The sequence below is a fragment of the Anolis sagrei genome, chromosome 4 (assembly GCF_037176765.1).
Source record: "Anolis sagrei isolate rAnoSag1 chromosome 4, rAnoSag1.mat, whole genome shotgun sequence".
Taxonomy (NCBI): domain Eukaryota; kingdom Metazoa; phylum Chordata; class Lepidosauria; order Squamata; family Dactyloidae; genus Anolis; species Anolis sagrei.
In genome coordinates, this window is record NC_090024.1 from 73,160,731 (window position 1) to 73,182,533 (window position 21,803).

The window sequence follows — 21,803 nt, forward strand, 5'->3', positions numbered from 1 at the left end:
CTTTGTGCAACATTTACGTTTTATTTATTCATTTTTTTTCTTCTGTGCATTTAAATAATTTTTCTAAGCATTCTGTATGAGGGTAGGCTAAAAATCCAGCTAAAGAAATAATGCCTATGAAAAACTAATGAGCTAGTAGTCGTTTCTATAACAAGAGAGGGTTATTCTTTTGCGTGTGACCCAAGTCTTAGTTCAACCATGGTCTTTTTAAAACTGCATTTTGATGCTATTGATTTGTAGAGAAATCCGTAGGGAGAAGTGGATAGTAGGATGATGATGATAATTTCAATCCTTACAGAATATCCACTTTAGTGAGAAGAATCTTGATTAATCCTCTTTCATTCTACACTTTCAGCTGCTTTAACATGCCCCAGTCTTTCTTTCCTCCTTCGATTTTCTCCCTGTGTTCTCAGCTTACTTCAGTTGCTGAAAATTAAGTTCCAAGTGCAAAACCAGTTATCACACAATTAATTGAGTGGGGGAGAAAGGGGAGAAGCAGGTAGACTCTTGCCCTTCCCAGTAGGTTTTGGCAAAAGGGAGCCTCATTAATAACTTTTGCCATCTTGACTACACTTGAATATTGCTTGGCAACATGTGTCCCAGGGCCCTTCCACACAGCCATATAACACAGAATACCAAGTCAGGAAATCCTACAATAACCGCTTTGAACTGGGTTATCTGAGTCCATATATTCCGGTTCAAAGCAGATATTGTGGGATTTCCTGACTTGATATTCTTGGTTATATGGCTGTGTGGAAGGGTCCCCTTTTTTCTTCGTTGAAATAGTGGATATATTTACTATGTGTGTTTAATATTTATTTATTTATTATTTGAACTTATATGCTGCCACTCCCCTGGAGCTCGGAACGGCTTACAAGAATGGTTAAAATCTAACAAATTTAAAAGCAATTTATAACAATTTAAAAACAGCATTATCAAACATTAATACAGTCTCCCAAGAGAAGTAAGTTTTTTTAAAGTTGTTTATGTCTCAGTATGTGTGTTGTTACTCACAAACTAGAGTAGAGCCACTGAATCAGTGGATACCTCGGACCCTTCCACACAGCCCTGTATCCCAGAATATCAAGGCAGAAAATCCCACAATATTGCTTTTAACTGGGATATCTGAGCCCACACTCAGATAATGTGGGATTTTCTACTTTGATATTCTGAGATTAGGGCTGTGTGGAAGGGCCCTTAGTAAGTTGGCACTGTTGAGTCCATGGGCCTAGTCTAGTTGAGACTAAAAATGGGATTTAGGGCATTGATATCAAGAGGCACCTATGTCCAGAAAGATAACGATTTTGCTCTGCTGTGATGTCATCTAACTAAAAATACAATTTGTCACTGGAATCAGAGGATAGGAGAAATCTGCAGAGCATATTGTTTAACTAGAACTCCAGGCGACCAGTTGATCAAATGGAACAGATTAAAATTGCTGGCTCAGTTTTGGGCATTCACAGACTTAATTGGCAGTCCCTTGCCCTCTTGCACTTAAGCCTGTAGCTTCCTTTGTCTACACGCATGATGCAAAGTGACAATAGCTGAGGTTTCCTAAAAAGGAAGCATGCAGTATGACAGACCCATCTGTGGCTGCCTTCTGAAACAAAAATGCCCAATTCTGTTATTACTGCCTTTTGTTTCTGCACAATGCTTTCCATGTGACTGTTTAACAAATACTTGCTGGTAGAGTCCATAAGATACAATTTATCGCACTCCTTGCCATATCGTGCTCCTTGTCCCCAGGTGTCACCCTTCCTTCCCTCCTTGCCAATTCATGCACCTTTCTTGCTTTCTGTTCCTCCTCAAAACACTCCTAGCCGTCTTCCCAGTTACAAGTCTGCACACCTAAAATACAGTATAAGGATTGTAGATCAAAACTGAACTGCATAGAAGCATTTAATCAGTTATAAGTACACAAGGGGATGGTTTGTGCTAAGTTCCAGAATCTGTAATGATTTTATTACATTCGCGTCAGTTTTCATTATGTTCCTGAGTGGGTATTCCCTGCTTTAAATGTACAATATTTGTATCTAAAGAAACAACAAGTTTAGGCGCAGCTTTTTAAATGCTTTATAAATTTATATTCAGATTTATCAGGAATAATTCTATTTGAAGTCACATTGGACCGAGTGCATTTGCTGAAAAATACATTTGAGCTGAAATGCCTGGACCAGCCCATTAATCTAAGGATCTGCAATATAATTCTTGTTTTTAAGGGAGTCGACAGGAAGGGTTGTTTCCTTGTTGGTGGTTTTCGAGAGAGGCTGTCTAGAGACTAAGAGCATGGAGGTTTTATTACCCAAACAAGTCCATGAAGGAGGGGAGAGGGGAGAAAGAAAACGCCAAGGTGCACTGTCAATGGCTTGTTTTCCTCTGCTGACAGCAGTTGCAAGACCATTTCCTGAAAGAGAAGCAACCCGAACCATTTTGTACTTCAGGGGTTAAGAACAACACCTTAAATTCTGCCTGGAAAATTGCCTGCCTGTCGATGCAGGTCATAAAGAACCTGTTACTTTCATTGAGAAGTTCTTTTGCTCATAAGCGAGCAGCCATGTTCTGTGCTGTCTTCCGTCTGTAGTGGTTTATGATGGCAAAGTATTGATACACTGCAGCATCTGCTTATTAAACAAAGAAATAAAGAAGGACAGAGAAAAGGGATTTCTCTGAGTTACTAGGCAAGGCATAGACGCTTCCTAAAACACAGTTGCATCTTAAATACACTTGTGTTTTGTGATCACTACCAAAATGGGATGTATTTCAAAGATGCTGAGTGCTCTCCATCTATACCAGTATTTCTCAATCTTCCTAATACCGCAGCCCCTTAATACAGTTCCTCATGTAGTGGTGACCCCCAACCATAAAATTATTTGTGTTGCTACTTTATAACTGTGATTTTGCTACTGTTGTGAATTGTAATGTAAATATCTGATATGCAATGTAATTGTAATGTAAATATCTGATATTTCATTCACTGGACCAAATTTGGCACGAATACCCGATACGCCCAACTTTGAATACTGATGTGATTGGGGAGGATTGATTTTGTAACTTTGGAGTTGTAGTTGCTGGGATTTATAGGTCACCTACAATCAAAGAGCATTCGGAACTCCACCCACAATGGAATTGAACCATACTTGACACATAGTCCTCCCATGATCAACAGAAAATACTGGAAGGGTTTGGTGGGTATTTACCTTGAGTTTTGAAGTAGTAGCTCACCTACATTAGGGAGAGCACTGTGGACTCAAACAATGATAGATCTGGACTACACTTGGCATAAATATTCAATATGCCCAAATGTGAACACTGGTGGAGTTTGAGGAAAATAGACCTTGACATTTGGGAGTTGTAGTTGCTGGGATTTATAGTTCACCTACAATCAAAGAGCATTCTGAACCCCTCCAATGATAGAATTGGGCCAAACTTCCCACACAGAACCCCCATGCCTTGAAGGGAATCACTGGTGGGAACCTCCCTCCAGCCTCACATGTTCTCTCTCACCCACATGTGCATACCACGCTGCCATGCGCCAAGCATGCCTGTTCTCCCCTCCCCACTTGAAGTCTCAGAAACAGTCCTTTCCTTGGCTGAGAGGCCAGCTGAGAGGCCAGCCAATCACAGCAGAGGAGGGCTTTTGGTGGGAGGATTTGCTGTCTGATGCTGAAAAGGAAGAGAAGGCCAGGCAGAGAGATCTCCAGCCTTCTCTGCCAAAGGGGTTCCTAAGACCATCAGAAATATATGTTTTCTGATGTTCTTTGGCAACCTCTCTGAAACCCCCTCGCAACCCCTCCCCCCAGGGGTCCCAACCCTCAGGTTGAGAAATGCTGATCTATACAAATGAATGAGAATGACGCAGCAGTCTTGTCCAATGGATTAGATGCTTTTCTTATTTCATTTTAACTGTCTCTGCAGTTGCTTTGAAAATAGGGGAAGTAGTGTTTGGGATAAGGCTTGGATTCTTTCCTCTCTTCTTTCCCCTTGCCTTATCTATCTTCCCCATCTACTTTTAATTTTGGGAATATCTATTCTGTATGTATTTTTCCCACTGTATTGCTAATAGCAGTTCAGCAGGAAGGAGTGCAGGCCAACAATGACAGTCTACCTGCTAAATATGTGCTAAAATATAATTTAGCAATTAGACCCTAGGCATCCTTTAGTAAAAGAATCCTAGGCTGAGATGAAAAACTGAATTTGTTGGATAATGGTGTGAAGCCTATGTTGGTTTTGGTTTTCAATTACAAAGACAAAAAATACAGTCATGAACCAACAAAATGTATTATGTAATCATACATTTAATAAAGATCAATAGTATTATTAGTGCTGATAGTATTGAAACAATCACAATGAAACAAAGTTAACATAAAAAAATATACTAGTTTTGCACAACCCAGTCCACTCCAGAACTGTTAAATTATCTCACAAATATAGAAAATGGCACATTTTGGTGGACATTTTGATTGCTGGATTGGTAGCTTATGATGATCCACCTTAACCTGGATTCAAAATGGTCAGGCTCCTCCTCATTAAAACTCTGCAGTCTTCATGTAATAGAATTAAAGTAAATGTAATGTGTCCAAAGTTGGCCAGTACACAGTAGTTGATAGCTAAGACTGCTTGGATTGGCAAAGGCAAACTGTAGAAGGCTATACACAACTGAAAGCAACAGTAGCAATACCTATTTCAGATATTTGCCTGTTGGTTGTGGTCAGTCCAAAACACCGCTATGCGTGACCATCTCCAGTGAATTTGCTTCTTAAAGGTGATGAATTCATTTGAAGCAAGCTTCTAAGTGGTGTTTAACAGCATGTCAGTGTTAACGAATGTGTTTAAGCACCACATTTCACTGACTGGCAGTGAAAAGACATGACAAGTTGGCAAGGATTGTTCACTACTGACGCTAGAAAATCAGCTCCCCTCCTTTCTCCATTTGATTGGCAGCTATTCCTAATGCTTTGTCAGGTAGCAAAGTAAGGCAGTGAAGCCCCACACACTTGGCCGTGTGTTTTAGTTCAGAAACACACTGTTGACAAAAGTTAATTGGGTAGTTACTGCAGCAAAGCATGTCTTGTTTCTTAGTATCAAATCAGAATATTTCTGCATCTTCTCTGGAAATTAAGAGCTCATTCGCAAGTGCAAATGCATCATTCGGTTGGTCACTCACCACTGACTCCTAGCAGAATGTGAGAAATGCCTGCAATGAAAATGGAAGGAACTGAAATACTATTGTACAGAGCAGTTATCCAATGGATATTCTTCCTTTTCACATAGTTGTTTCACAAATGCAAAGTAACATAGTAGTATGGTAGTATAGTATTTACATGATTAACATCCACTCACGGAGACCACTTACTTTAACTATGGATTACCAGCCTTAGTATCTGCTTGACTGTAGTATCTATGTTCCAGTTTCTGGAGAGCTATTCAAATTTGGTCAAATTTGAACAAGTGAATGTGGATCAGTGCTGATTGTAAAGTCTCAGATTTGGTTCCTGTTTCTTCTGATTTTATATTGGATTAGAATGAGCTGAGCAGGGGAGCTGTTATAAAAAATGTCTAAGATAAATAAAATGTTTGTGAATTGCCAAAATAAAATCATAGAATCATAGAATTGGGCGAGACCTCAAGGGTTATCCAGCCCACCCGCCCCCTGCCATGCCCAACAGGTGACCATCCAACCTCTGTTTAAAAACTTACAGAGAAGAAGACTCCACCACACTCCCAGGCAGCATATTCCACTCTCAGGACAGCTTTTACTGTCTGGAAGTTTTTCCTAATTTTTAGGTGAAATCTCTTTTCCTGCTGTTTGAATTCATTGCTGCTCCATGTCCTAGTCTCAAGATCAGGAGAAAATAAGATTTCCCACTCCTTAATGTTATATCCTTTCAAATATTTAAACATGGCTGTCATGTCCCCTCATAATCTTATCTGAGCTACACCTAGATCCCTGAGGCATTGCTCATAATGCAGAAGGAACTGGAATAAAATCTGGGATTTGCTGTTTTTTAAATCAATTTGGATGCACCCTGGGTCATCAATTGTTAGAGAGCAATGTGGAGAACACAGATTTGATGGGAAATGAAAGCTCACTCATCAAGTAGAAGCTTAATCTATGTTACTGAAAAGACATTCCAGTTTTGACCCTAGATTTCAGATCTTGGCCAAGCTATTCCAGGAAGCATTATTTTTCCTAAATTCAAAATCTGTGAGTCAAATGATGGCAAAGTACTTACTATATGGCATGAAGGTTCATTCTTGCCTAATATTAAAATATTTTAGGCAACCTATTAAATTTTTCCAAGTAAACCAAAATTCTAGAATCACAGTATAAGCCATAGTCTAAAACATAATCACATCTAGAACAATATAATAATAATAATAATAATAATAATAATAATAATACTTTTTATTCTGCCTATCTCCCCTAGGGGACAGCATTTACAGTAGACACACACAGGCAAACATTCAATGCCTTACAATGAGACACACAAACACAGACAAGGCAAAGGCTTCTCCTTTCATTTCTGGCTTCTGAAGGTGGTGCTTTTCTCTGGCTCTGGGAGAAGGTGTTTTTTCTCCATTTTCAAGTTGAGGAGCCTGCGTTGTCACCTCCTGCTCATGTAGCCAGCAAGATTGCTTGGAGTGTCTTTTTGCCTTTTCCCACCAAATCAGTACCTCTACTCACATTTGCATGTTTTCGAACTGCTAGGTTGGCAGGAGCTAGGACTAACAGCGGGAGCTCAGCCCATCCCATGGATTAGAACTGCCAACCTTCAAGTTAACAGTTCAGCAGCACAAAGGTTTAACCCATGCCCCCTCCCCCATCATCAGTCGATGAAAATATTAGCATTCTATGAGCTTTCGTTTTGTAAAATTTGCTCCTTTATGATCCCTCTGTATTACTGGAATGTTAAATCTGTTGTTTAATTCCAAGGACCAGCTTGATATAAAATGTTCTTTGCCCTAATTATCATTATCTGAGAAGATATTCTAGGCTATCCTACAGTAATTAGCCACTTCAGGTGAGTGAGGTGTGTTCTCTTTGCAACATTGTATGTGTCGGTGCAATTCTTGCACAGCACGCCTTTTTTCACTGTGTCCTAAAAATATTTCTCTGCCATGTGACTCTTGGTTTATTTGTGCAGTTGGACTGCCCTGGAGGTAATCACATAGTGTCAGCTTCTGTTAGCCTATTATTTGTGAATCATAATAATATATCCATGCATTTATTCAAAAATCTATGTCCCACTTTAGTCCTTTGTTTGGTGTAATTCACAATGATAGGAAAGCAAATATCATAAAAAAAATTCTATATTGCTAACATAATGTCCAATCAAATAATTGTCTCAAATCTATTTTCTACTGATTGTTGTGGTTTGTTTATTTAAATCTTAGAAAAACCGAACACCAGAAATCAATATAAAAAAGAATCAACTATTGGAGAACAAAATCGTGACGTTTCTCCGAAGGCCTGTGAAAACAGGGAGGTTGTCTAGACTTATAAAGTGCAGGATATTAGACAATTTATCTTAAGGAAACATTATGGATCAGCTGAAGCTTCTAGCTTTAAGGGCAGCCTCATTCAAACCCATGGCAAACCCATGGCAATGTGTGATAATAGGGATTGTATGAGTAAAGATGGTCCTGGTTGCACTATTAGCTGATGTGGATATGCACATGTGTGTGTGTGTGTGTGTGTGTGTGTATGCATGTATGTATGTATGTATGTATCAGTAGTTCTCTGTTTCGGCCTACAACTCCCAGAAATCCCAGCCAGTTTACCAGCTGTTAGGATTTCTGGAAGTTGAGGGCCAAAACATCTGGGGACTCACAAGTTGAGAACCACTGATATATATATAATATATGTGTGTACTTCATTTGTATGTATGTTTGCACGGCATCGAATTGTTGCCTACTGTAAGCTGCTCTGAGTCCCCTTTGGGGTGAGAAGGGTGGGATCACCATAAAGACCTAAACCTATACCAAGAACATACTGTTCTTGTACTCAACCAGAAAATGATAGTATGCCTTTGGCATAGGTTTACATGGAACATAAAGTCTTAGAAGATACTGGAACACATTCTCTGATGAATATGCACTAATGCTGAAAGCTGTTTCATAACATCAGTTTTGGGACAGCCAATAATATCAATACTAATCCTACTTTGGCTCCCAGTACGTTTCTGAACATTCAAAGTGATGTTTTTGTGCTTTGGGTCCTGAATACCATTGACAATTTTTCCTCCTGTTCTAAATTCTTTTATATACATTGGTCATATTCTCAGTGCCAGTATTGCCATATTTTAGGGGTTTCCAGACTTGCTCCATGGTTACAGCCTTCTTCAGGAACTATGTTCCTAGGGTGGTCCAAGCAGACCCATCTGGACTTTAGTATTCTAGCCAGAGAGGCGTAGTTTATTTCCCAGACCCATGTAATTGGTTTAATTGTTACTCATTTATTTTATTGATTTTAAAATACATTTTGAAGTCATTTTACTATTATCTGATCTGATACTATGAAATGCTATGTCCCCAAAATATACATTTACTAACAAAAAAAACAAGAAATGTTAACACAAATGAATCAATGAAATAGGTTCTATTAAGTGAATTTAAACCGATATTGTTTTACAGTTCTCATTGTAGCCCAGAGTAAACGTGTTTGCCAGTGATTTTTTTTAATGTACAGTGGATAATTTTAAGCAGAACGTATTCTTAAATTCCATAATGCTGTGGACTGCATTACTTTAAAAACCACTAAACATCTCTAATTCAGCCCTTGACTTTGTACTCGAAGCAGCCCTGTCCTTGAAGTTGCTTGGGAGCACAATGAGCAGAACTTATTGCTGATGTTTTCCAAGCATTTTCATGGCAGTATTTTGATAGTGGAGTGACCTCTACTACTATCTCTAAACATTTTCAATTTACAGGCTCTAGAATTTTTGCTGTCTTTGACTCTCATTCTTTTGAAGGGGTCAGGCCTTTGTGAATTTGCCACAAGAAAGAAAGAGTTTTAAATGCCCTGTAGACATGACTAGCTTAACAGGAGTGCAGCAGCAATGAACACACACAACATACAATATGTTTTAATACTTATAGACAAAATTCACATTGTTTTAAGTGTACACAAGCAGCTGCTGTCATTTGGCTGTGAGCAGATGTTAGACCTCCAAAAACATCACTGATAATTAAAATACTAACAGTTAGTGTTTTACCCCAGCTGCAGGTTCTGTTTACTGTAAATCTGATTTTAATGGTGCCTCTGTGCAGTTGTTGAAAAGTGGTTTGTTTTCTACCATACATAAGAAAGTGTCTGCAATGAAGACAAATGGTTATTTCCTATAATTTGCTCTGGAAAGATATGACAATACAGTGCAGCGTGCTTCCATTTATAAAGGAAGCATAGATAGGAGTAGCAAGTTATGACAGTAATAATTTTTAGCACACTAACAAGAAAAGATAACTAGGCAGTTTAAGCATAAGATCCCTCCCCCACTCCGTTCTTAGCTGAATCACCTGGAGAGTGCAATCGCCTCTTCTAAATTATTGATTAATTTTTGTAGCTGTTAGGACCATACATTATTTATATGGTAACATCACTGTATGTGATGCTTTGCAGTCTGACAGTCTCAGAGTGAGAAGGTTTTTAGGAAAGATATTAAGGCTGCCATTTGACTTCATGGTAGAAATGTAGAGAGCTTGACATTGGATTCAACCGGAACACCTTTTTTCTGGCTGAACTTCAGCCTCCCAGGAATGAAGGTGATGGACTCATTATACACTGCCAGACAAAATACAATGATGCCCTCTGTCCATACACACACCAGCTTTTACCAAGAATGTATGGGATGGTTGTGTCTTCCATGTGCTCATCTAAGCCCCCCTCTTCTCTTCAAGGCATTGCTTACATATTATTCAGGCACCGACTTCACAGTAGATGATCCACTTTAGTGGGGGCACAGCTTGTTGATCAAAAGGTTGCAGGTTCGATTCCGGGGAGTAGTGTGAGCTTCCACTGGCAGCCCCAGCTTCTGCCAACCTAGCAGTTCGAAAACATGCAAATGTGAGTAATCAATAGGTGGGAAGGTAACGGTGCTCCATGCAGTCATGCTGGCCACATGACCTTGGAGGTGTCTACAGACAACACTGGCTCTTCAGCTTAGAAATGGAGATGAGCACCACACCCCAGAGTTGGACACGACTGGACTTCATGTCAGGGGAAAACCTTTACCTTTACTAGGGGCACAGAACCCTTGTGAGAGTAAAAAAAGTATGAATTAAAAAACACTGAGAAAACACCTCTCTGAGAATCTCTAGTTCCTCTTGCAGTATTTGATTAATATGTCATATATACAAATCTCTAATAATTTGGTGTGACCCTATATTCAACTTCTGTCTGAATTTGACCATAGAGTCATGCTGGAAATCCTACGGATTCCTGGGAAATCTTCATGCAGGGCTTTTTTGTGCCCTTCTTTTTCTTTTAGTCAGATGATGCTGGCTTGGTCCCGCCCACATTCCTCCCAAAATGGAGGGGGAAGTGTTGCAAGAAGCTTCCTCCTCCACCATGGAAAATGTTTTTTGTGTAGCTCCATCTGAGTTACCTGCACTTTCCTCTTCTTTTCCTCATATGGTGAAGGAAAGGGTGATGGGGCAATACACATTACCACCCTTTCTCCCATATGATAGGGACAGGGCACCAACTCGCCTTTTCCCATCTCCACCATATGTTAAGGGAAGGAGGGAGGGCATACTGTGCTTTGACCCCAGGGACTATGTGAAGAGGTGGGTGGAGATAACATACTAATCAAATACACCAACAATCAAATCCTCCTCTTCTCTTGTTCCTAGTCATGCATCCGACAACAATTAGGCATACTAGTAGTCTTCCACAATTTTATGGATCTATTGTACTTTTCCAGCATCCCAGGGAGTTGGACTAGATGGTCCATGTGATCTCTTCCGACTCTGTTCTATGATTCTATTATTGTGTTTTTGTTTAAATTATAATAATTATCTATTCATTTGTGTCATATCCAACGTTTGTGCAAAACAATAACCTCCATGAATTGCTATTTGAATAATTCAGTATGATCCCGTATTCTTTGGGGATATGTTCCAAGACCCTGACGAATCCTCAGATAATACTGAGCCCTATATATTTTCTATACTTAAGCCAGAAGCATACTATTGAATATCACTGGAAGACCTGGAGAGGTATGCAAGCAACTCCAGGAGGGAATACTTTTTGTATTATGGGTAAATAAAACTATGGATATCGAGTCCACAGATAATGGGATCATACTGTATATATATTGCTTCAGGGGTTTTTTTTGTGGGGGGGGGGCTATACATTTGGTGATCCAAATGCAGAGGGAACTTTGGAAATAGGAAAGTATCCTAACTGTTATTTCAACTGGTACCTGGCTTATATTAAAGATACTAGCATTCTATATGTCATTCTTTATTTTTCATGAATATGAAATATTTTCATAAATATTTTCCTGGATGTGCTATTATATCGATGATAGTTTCATGTTCCCATTATATTAAAAAATCTTATGTAAACATCTATTTAGAAAATAGATAAAGTCAGTGATTTTTTAAAATGTATTTATCATCGACCACTTAGGAGTGTGTTTCCTTGATTTCATTTTGATGAGCATGCTCTGCTTTGTCCAAATTGGTGTGCCTGATAAGGAGAATCAAAGCCAAAGCAGAGGTTTACATGCAATATTGCATTAGCCCAGACTTTCCTGACACGTTATGCATTACTTTTGGAGACGGAGTCTTTTTAATGCCATCTTTATCTGCTACACGATGCATGAAATCTACTTTCTGTTTTAGAACTGCAAATGACCCTTGACCCCTTTAGTGGAGACACAATGTGACCTTTCTATTGTCATCAGCTTTCATTCTCTTGAAAATTCCATGAATTTTTATTACAAGTTTTTTTAAGGCAAGCTGAGGCTTCAACAAATTACTTGACACAGATGAGATGAAGTTGTTGAAGTAGTGTTAGATAAGTTTTACAGCCAGCATGTGTGCTACGGAACAGTACAAAGCCAGTGTCCTACAATGTCATACACCAGTAACTGCTGAGCCTACTATTGGATAAATACATCATTTTATGGAACATTGATTGTTCTATAAACCCAATGGAGTATTATGCTCTATGATCAAACCATTTAGATTGTGTGTAGAGCACAGAAAATGCCATATTCAGGATGGTACTAAAAGTGCCATTTGTGTATTTTATGGATGTCATTACAGGGGAAACTTCCCTCTGTAGGCCCTGTTTACTGCAAAAAATTTTAGACTGTAATGACATTTTTCATTCACAACGTATGCCTTCAAGAGAGGGGGCCCTTGTTTTATTTGTTTCATTCGAGTTGACTGCACAAATCCTGTACATTTTAATTAAATGTGAGCTTAACAAAAGAATAAGGTATTTATTCTGGGAAGGAAGGTGGGGAACAGGGAAATGAGACTGGGGGGGGGGGGACACAATGCACATGTACTAAAGTAAGCAATCAGATCCGGGGTTCAAAAACACAGCTGAGCTAGACCACATTCACACTCTTTTCATGAATCACATCAAAGAAACAACAAAGCGTATCTTGTATAAGCTTATTTTGCAGAGTAGGTGGCCTTTAAAATTAAATGTAATGTGCAAATTTAGATTTAATATTGAGATTTAATGATTTTCGGTTTTTTAAAATAAGAATTGCTAAACGTATCAGTTGATAAATAAGGGATCTGTTGAAAATACAGATATTTTTGGAAAGAACCCAATTCTCTGATCACAGTACCCCGAGATATGAAACACCTCTTTTGGGGGTTTTTTCCTCCCACCATTTAACCCTTTTGCATCATTATATTTTGTCAGTTTGGAATATATTTCTGTTCATTTTTACTTTGTAATGACAGGTCATCAGCAGCAAGTACAGCTTTATAATATTTATATAGCTTTGCATTTTATTTCTATTTTTGGCACAGCAAATTGGCTTTATTCTTTTCCCCATCAAGTGCTCCGTAGTAGTAGGACATCTTTCAATTTGCATAGAGGACAGTGCTGTTTACAACCTGGTGTGTGCTAAATGTGTTGACTAGACAAGTTAAAAATATGCTATGCCATAACTAACCCTCAAAAACACCTTTAAAATTGCATTTCTCCCCCCTCGCTCAGATTCCCCCCTTTCAAAACAAAGGAAATCCATTCAATTCCACATATTGCATTTACCATGAAGATCACTAAAATTGAAGTTGATGTTCCCAATAAATTTTTGGTCCAGTTAAAATTTAAACTTACAGTACAGATTCCCATTAGTTTAACTGACACTTGAACTTCTACACAGCTCAACATTAATTCATTATAGTTGAAATGGAAGAATCTTCAGTGGGTGAATCTTTTACAATCTGATTGAGGCTGTTACATTTTATAGGATCCATTTTTCAAAGCACTACTGACAGCACTCGAAGTTATTAAATTGCTGAATCAAAAGATGGACCTGCAATCGCATTTATGAACTGTGATGGAATAGCTGGGATTGCACTGAGCCGAGGTTAAGATGTTGGTGTAGTTAAGCTTCATCACACCCCTTTAGTGACAGCAGTATTTACCCATGTAGTTTACTTTAATGGTCAGGAAGTGGCTTAACTCACCTCTGGATTCAAATAGATTAAGCAAGCAGTCAGAATGGCATAATTATCAGTGCTGCAAGGAATTTACAGGATAACTCATCCCCCAAGAGACTTCCCATTCAATTGCCGAGTAAAGACTGGAGATGCATAAATTCACAGATGCAGCGTTCAACCTCAGGAGCTAAGGGAAGGAATTTATTTCTTTATTTTCTTCCCTTTGTACTCCACTCTGGTCCACTACTCAAATACCACAATGCCACATCATGTGCGTCCATTTGTAAGATTTTGATCTCTGGGATTATTTTTGACAGATGGGTACATAAAAATAGGAATTTATGACACTGTTTTGAACTGAGACCGTATCATTGGAAGGCTCCTCTTGCTTCAAGTCAACAAAGCCAGACTCCCAAGAGCATTAATTGTGTTGGTTCTGTTATGAAGCATGGATGCATTGTGATTATTGTCTTAATTGTCCCTTTGTGCTTTTTTCTCCTTTCTGCTCTTTTTTTCAGATTGGATACCTGGGGGCGGGGGGTTAGTTATAGGAACTACTGTGTGTTTTCTTACAGATTTTTCTTGCCAAAAATGTAATATGTAATTCCTCGGTGATTGCTTGATCAGTCATGCTGTATCACTGGGAGAGAGGGGTGATAGTTTACATTGTTAATTTTCCTTTCTGAAATACCCATTAAGGCTATGTCATTTCAGTTTATATTTCACTGGTGAACCCATCACAGGGATATCTGGCAGCTACAACATTTACAATACCAGATCTGTCAGCTGTTTTCACAGAAAGCTAAATTTGAGGATTATTATTATATTTATTTACACCCCACTTTATCTCCCCTGGAAAGGGATGTGGGTGTCCACTCACACATTGGTTCTGCCAGTTGCTTTGTAACCAATGCAGTTACAGACATCTCATAATCAAGAATCCTGCTAAGGTAGGATTTCAAATCATGGGCACTCGGCAACTAACTAGTTTTAGCAAAATACGGTTATGGCTTTGCAGATACATTTGCCTGAATGCAGTTGCAGTGCCTCCATGATTTAGTTGACTGCAACTAAAATGCCTCATGTAGATATTGCACTGCTTATGCAGCGATGCGGAGGGACAGGCCATGTGGGCTTGGCCACGTCCCTGTCACTGATACAGCCTGCTGTGTGTTCAAGCAAATATCTGAATAGTTGCTCATAATTTAAACATGGATAATAATAAATCAGATTCTGTTTATCATATGTATGAAGGTATTCACTTTACAAAGCCTAACATAGGATTTATTTAGATCTCTACTTAAATTGAAAATTAGGTGTGATAATGATATATCCTTTCCTTGTTACTCTTATCGCCAAGGACCTCTTCACACAGGCTATTTTTGGTGGAGCAGGGGTAGCAGTTTTTCCAAAGAGCCTGATGGTTCCCATCACACCCCAGAGAAGTACTTCTGGGGTGGTTCCATGGCAAAACTGCCAAAAAAAGCCCTGCCACCACAAAAAAAAAAATAGCTGGAGGCAAAAGATGGGAGGCATCTTGTCTTTCCATTGAAATCTACAGGGACAGCTGGCTGCCTTATGCTTCTACCTGTGTGATGAGGTAGGGGGGAAACTGTGACGGTGCAGTGCATGGGGAGACAGATCTCCACGCCCATGAGTAAACTCCGCAGTGATCCTCAGCTATTTCAGCAGTGTATGTGAGGAGGCCCTTAGTAAATTTTTAAATTGATTTGACATTTTTAACCATCTTCTTTTTCTTCTTTTTTCTCCAGGCATAGTTTCCAAGTCCTATGAATGTCGACTGAAGGGTCAAGGAGCTACATTTGTGGAAACCACAAGTCCTTTTACCAAAGCAGCCTTGGAGGAAATTTCCCCAGTAAGTGACAAAGTTCTTCATGGTAGGAGGAGACACCCACAATCAAGTGAACAAGTCCAGCAGGTGATCATTATTCAAGGATATGACAGTGATTTTGCAATGGATGCCTCAGTGGAGGAAACGGCAGCAGCTACCCTTCAGACCCTGGCAATGGCTGGCCAAGTGGCAAGGGTTGTCAATATTACTGAAGATGGACAAGTTATAACTACAAGTCAAAATGGATCTCATGTGAGCAGCATGATTCCAGGACAAATACTCACAGAACACCTGTCAGATGGGAAAACACAAGTGGTGGTTGTTGAAGGACCTCTAGGTGGAACTGGTATGGAAGATGCTGTTTCCATAGACACAGCTTCTGATGCCTGTAATACCATTGTCCAACAGATAATGACACAAAAAATGTTAGATTTACCACTAATTAACAGAGTACATTCTCCTGAGTCCGCCTCAGCATTGAATGCTTTGCTTTGTGCTGTAACAGAGCTTGGTGAAGCAGAGAACAAAGCAGAGGACCTAGATAGGGAACAGCTCCATCATAAAGAAGTAACACAGACATCAGATCCAGAACCAGACTTTGTCTCTAATGACAGCATGTCCCAGGAAACACAAATATTTCATGATGTTCAAACATCTGAGTTAGAAACAGAATCCATGGAAGTAGTAACACAACTTGTGCACCCATCTACCATAATTGCATCTCAGGAAAGAGGTCAGGTTGCCTTCAAGAAGATGGTTGAAGGTGTCCTGCAGTTTGCTGTCTGTGATTCATCTGCAGCAGACCAGCTCATGAAAGAAGGTGTCACTCAAGTTATTTTGAATGAGGAAGGAACCATCCATATGGTAGCTAGAGAAGGATCTCAGATAATAATGCAAGAAGCAGGCAGTCATACGCTGAGTGTCCAAAGTGAACATATGGACATGGTTGGATCAGATGGAAAAATTTCCCAAATCATTGTCACAGAGGAAATTGTTGAAGCGATGGTTCAAGATTCTAACAGCAACTTCTCTGATGGTGCAACCCATTACATTGTAACAGGACTACCACAGGAGACAGAGGGTGAGTCTGGGGTGTATTCACATACTGTGATAGAGACCAATGAACCACAAGAGATTTTGCAAGACAGCTCAGTTCTAAGTTCCAGCAATATATCATCCAATGGAAATGATGAACATCTGGCTAGTATGGTTATATACACAGAGGATGGTTCACAAACAACTGCTATCCAAAGCCAAACAGATAGCAGTGAACTATAAGAAAAATGAAAGAACTGTACCTCATACATTTGACAGCAGGCAATGTTAAACATTGGATGCTTTGAAATGTCATATTTGATTTCTATTATTATGACATATCTCCATCTATCCTGGTATTCAACAGATTTGTGTGAAGTTAGCATCAGCTGGGAAAGGGAAATCTTTTTGTATTGCATGAACGATGGTCTGACCTGGTTCCAAACATTGAAAAGTTTATCAAATCAAATCAAAATAGACATAGATGGCTTCAACGAAGGTATCAGTTTAATTATCTTTGGTGAGACAGCTTTTTGGGGTCTATTCTGTTGTCATCAGTTCATTGCATTCTGACTCAGTAGCATTAACTTTGTCTTTTTTCCAAATTAATTATGTTAAACTTGACTTGTTTGACTTTGCATATGGAGAGCAAACTAAATATTCATGCACCTGTCGTATAACCTGGCTGAGAGATGGAATGACAATTTCTAGATTAAATTTGCATTTTACATTCACATTAGTGTTACCGTCTCAAATGACCAGCCATTCCAAACTTCTCTAAACAGAACCTAATTATTCCTATTGAAAACTCCAGGGTTCCTGATGAAATAATTTTGATCCATGTTTCAGCGGCCTTTCATTGAATATATTTGGCCTTGTTTTCATCTTCTACACATTGAAGAAAAGCACTCTGTAATCAACAATTACTATAACTGTAACTACGTGGAAGTATTCACAGAATAAAACCCATGATCTAGAAAGATCGTTATGCTTAATTTATGTTTAATTTTATATAAATGAATATAAAATCTTAATTGAATATGTTCATACAGTGTTTTGGTTACCTTAAATGAATTGTCTTTCCCATATATACCATTCTGTAGTTCATTTTTCAAATCGTTTTTGAAAACAGTTGAGATCTTGTAGACATAAAATGTTGCCATTGACCTGGCATTTCTTTCGCGATGTTTAACTCCTGGTTAACTTCTGACTGTTCAATATAAGTTCTTGTTAAAAAGAGACAGATTTCTGATACAAATATTTCTCTTTATCCAGACGCAGATGGGGTTATTTTGTTGTCGTTTACAATAAAATTAAAGAGTTAAAAGATATATTGTGATTTTTTGAAAATATTAGGTTGCCATCATAAGTTCCAGAGAGTTCAGTATTAAATTGAGTTTATCACAGATTTTGAACAAGAGCTTGAAAGCAACGTGTTGGAAATACTGTGCTGTAAGAAAAGATGTGCTCTTTTTCCTAATAGCAAAAAATAACAATGTTCCTTTTGCAAATAACAGAATAATAGCAACAACAACAATTCCTTTACTCTTATACCCCACCACCATCTCCCCGAGGGGACTCGGGGCAGCTTACATATAGGACAATAAAATAAAATGAAAACTTAGTAAAGTATAACAATCCAGATAAAAACACAATTAAATAAAACATAAGAAAATAAAACAGCAGCATTGAAACTATCAAAACAAAGACCAATAACCAGAAACACTAAAAAGGGTGTAAAGAGGCTACAAAAAGGGTGGGGCATGGGAAAGTGTGAAACAGTCTCTCATAAGGATGGGAAGTTGGAAGTACAGAGAAAAGAGTACTATCTTGTGGACTAGAAGATGGGCATATATAAATAGGGATTAGTTATGAACCATAACTGTAACTAATTATAAAATATCTTGTCTCCATTCCTTCCAAGGCATTAATGCAGGGAAGTGGAAGTCACATTAGGCGATTTGGGGGCTTTCTTCCTATTTTTAATGTTTAAAAACAACTGCTTAAGCAACATACCGTGAGTAATGTATTGTTCCTTTAGAAAGCTTTGGCTTTTCAAAATAATATTCTGAAGTGATCACAGTCCATCAACTACAGGGTATCAAATACTTGTCTACTCCGTTACTGTTTAGTTACAGTCAAACCAAAGGGAAAGTGGGCATCAAGTCCTTGGTGGACACAATATATGGCTGGTGAATCACAATTTTTAAAGCCCTTGCCATCATGTCTGTTCATTTTATCATAGAGTTGGAAAAGACCTCAAGAGCCATCCAATACCCTACCATGCAGGGATATAGAAAAGCCCTACAGTTGGCCATCCAACCTCAGTTTAAAAACCCCCAGAGAAGGAGAACCCAAGGTAGCATATTTCATTCTCCAGCAGCTCTTACCCTCAGGAAGTTATTTCTACTGTTTGTTTGAATCTTTTTTTCCTGTAGTTTGAATCCATTGCTTCATGTCCTGGTCTTCAGAGCAGCAGAAAACAAGCTTGCTCTCTCCTATATATGTCATCCTTTCATATATTGAAACATGGCTGTCATATCCCTTCTTAACTTTCTTTTCTCCAACCTAAAAGATATCCAACTCCCTAAACCATTCCTCCTAGGGCTTGGCTTTCAGACCTTTATCTCTGGCCCGCTAGCTCATAGTATGGGAAAGATGAAGAAGGAAAGAGCTGTATTCCATAAGCATACTTTTTTAATTTGCTATGGTGCAAAGGGTATCTACTGGGCAGAATATATATTCGCCATATTTCAGAATCTCACATATAGAGGAGACAGGGTGAAGTAGTCTCTCCCAGAATTAACTACGATGACATCCGTTTCCCAGACTGCTGCATAGAGCATGTGCGTCTCTGGGTGGCAGATGCTTTGTTGTTGTTTTTATTTTCCAGGTTAGATATGTCAGATCGGCTCTCCCTCCCCCCAAAAATAACAAAAAGGAGAGAAGGAAATTTCAAAAATAAAGACACTGAGACTCATAATTAGCTGAGTTTGACTTGCTCATCCCTCTTAAAAGTGACAGACTACTCACTTCCCAGTAAATACTGTCTTCGGCGAACAGTGACAGGATCAACTCCCGTTTGTTATCAGGATAAAAGTGACCTTTACAAAATGATGGCCCTCTGCAAGATTCTCACAGATGCTCAAAGGAATGTTTTTCGTTGAAAAGATTTCTTCTTGATCATTTTGCCTGTTAACTGGAGCCCTCTGGTCTTGTGGCTTGGATGCTAATTCTTTGCTATGCTCAGCCCTGTATGGCTAACCTTTCCGCTGCAGTACAGGGTGTTGACATTGACATGCTGCAGTTTACCATTTGTGATTTATTTAGGATAAATATGTCTCAGGTGGCATTTAATCCTTCATAAAACCAGTGTAGCCTGCAGTGTCAAACCAGCAATCACATTGTATGCACAATGAAAAGAGCAGACATTTGCATAAAGGGGGAAAAATTGCAGGATGTGTTCTCTGGCTTGGAAGTGCTGAGAAGGATTTTATGGAAACCCGGATTAATGAAACAAAACTCTTCCGTTTTGGAGCATATCCTGTTTGCTACCATCCTGTTCAGAACGAAACCTGCTCCTCAATGGGTACGTATTAAACATATAGGTGTCAGTAATCAGATTTTAGTTAATTCAGGAATGAGTGGCCTCATTGCTTCAAACTTCTTTGAACATGTTCTTTAATTTCCCAGACATAAACTTTGTTTCAAAAGCTCAAGTGCCTAGTTCGCTTTTCTAGTTTCCACAATATCACAATTCTGGTAAGGGAAAAGCACAAGTGATCAGTGTGATCTGTGTCAGAAGCTACTTGAGAAACTGCAAGTCGCTTCTCTGAGAGAATTGGCAGTCTGCAAGGATGCTGACCAGGGGATGCCCAGATGACTGTTTTACCATCCTGTAGGAGGCTTCTCTCATGTCCCTGCATGAGAAGCTAGAGCTCAGCAGATGGGAGCTTACCCCGTTCCCTGGATTTGAACCGCCAACCTGTTGGTCTACTAATCCTGCTGGCACAAGGGTTTAACCCATTGCGCCCATGGGGGCTCTTCTGTCAGGACTGAGCCAAGGCCATTAATGACCATACCTGAATTCACCTACACATGAAAGGTGAGTTTTCATACAGGTTAGCTTCTGTGATGGGGAAAAGGCTGAAACTAAGCCTGAGCACATTAGTCCAGACATGAACAAAACACTGGGGTCTCAATTATTCTATCATAACTAGCCAAGCCAGCCACTCCACACAGTATATGGGTTTGTGCTAGCTTAATCTTCCATTCAAAGTCGTTTCCTCCATTCTGAAGAATATCAAATGGCATGGCCCCTTAAAACACTCTACTAGGTTGTGATGAGTAGAACCAAAATGCCCCTGGAAGTCCCAGTCAATGGAAACGTTATGATGAATGGTTCCACTGGATAATTCTCAACTGAGGCTTTTTTGTCCTCACAACCATCTCAGAATCACTCACCTCAACTGTTCCTGCTTGTGCATAGATCCATGAGGAAGGAAAGATATTTCTTTTATTTGTGCTTGGTGTGGTGAGTATTAGAAATGATTGACATGTCCCTTTCTCTTCTGTCTTCAAAAGAAAAAGTGGACATCACCAAACATAAGAAACCAAGGACTTCAACTTAAGAATGGTGCTGGGAAATATAATTTTTAAAACATGTAGTTCATTTTGGTTAGACTTTCTTGAGGGTCACAGAAACATTATTTTATCAGGCAAACATGCTCTTGGGATAAAGTGAGCTAGAAATTAGATTTCCCATGAACTCAGTTGCAGAGTTTAATACTAGTGCAACTTAATCTCTTGGATATATTATTTCTTAATATGAACAAGTCTTTTTGAAGTTATCAGATCTTTTTGTTTTCTCTCCCTCATTACTGGGCATTTCTGCTTCCGTCTTCTCCTCTCCCTACTTCTGAGTACTACTTTTACACTTTGAACTCTGTCTGCAACAATGAAGGTAAGAAAAACTGAAACATTTTATAAGCAGGTGAAAAAGTGGGAGGACGGAAAATTAATAGGGACATTTGGAATATATGCATTGTGTACTCCCACATTAAATATTCTTCTATTATTATGATATGGAACATCAAGTGTTACTTTGAGCTCTACTTCAAATTGCATGAAACACTAATAAGAGAAATAAGAGTAACCTTCATCAAATTAGTGCTAGAAGGTAGTAATGGGCCTGGTATTTGTGTCCTCTATTTTGTGTTTCCGTTTCATACCATCCATTCGGATAGCACAAAATGGCACACCCTGCTCTGGTACGGAA

General features: G+C 39.0%; 1 protein-coding gene across 1 annotated transcript in view; it reads left to right on the top strand.

The window, feature by feature from the left end:
* ZNF407 (zinc finger protein 407) overlaps positions 1–17,854 on the top strand; it is a 400,216-nt gene extending 382,362 nt beyond the window's left edge. Inside the window, exon 9 of the mRNA XM_060774974.2 lies at positions 15,411–17,854. Coding sequence (XP_060630957.2) covers positions 15,411–16,768 — 1,358 coding nt within the window. The 3' untranslated portion in view covers positions 16,769–17,854. The remainder of the gene's footprint in view (positions 1–15,410) is intronic.
* The last annotated feature ends 3,949 nt before the right edge of the window (positions 17,855–21,803 follow it).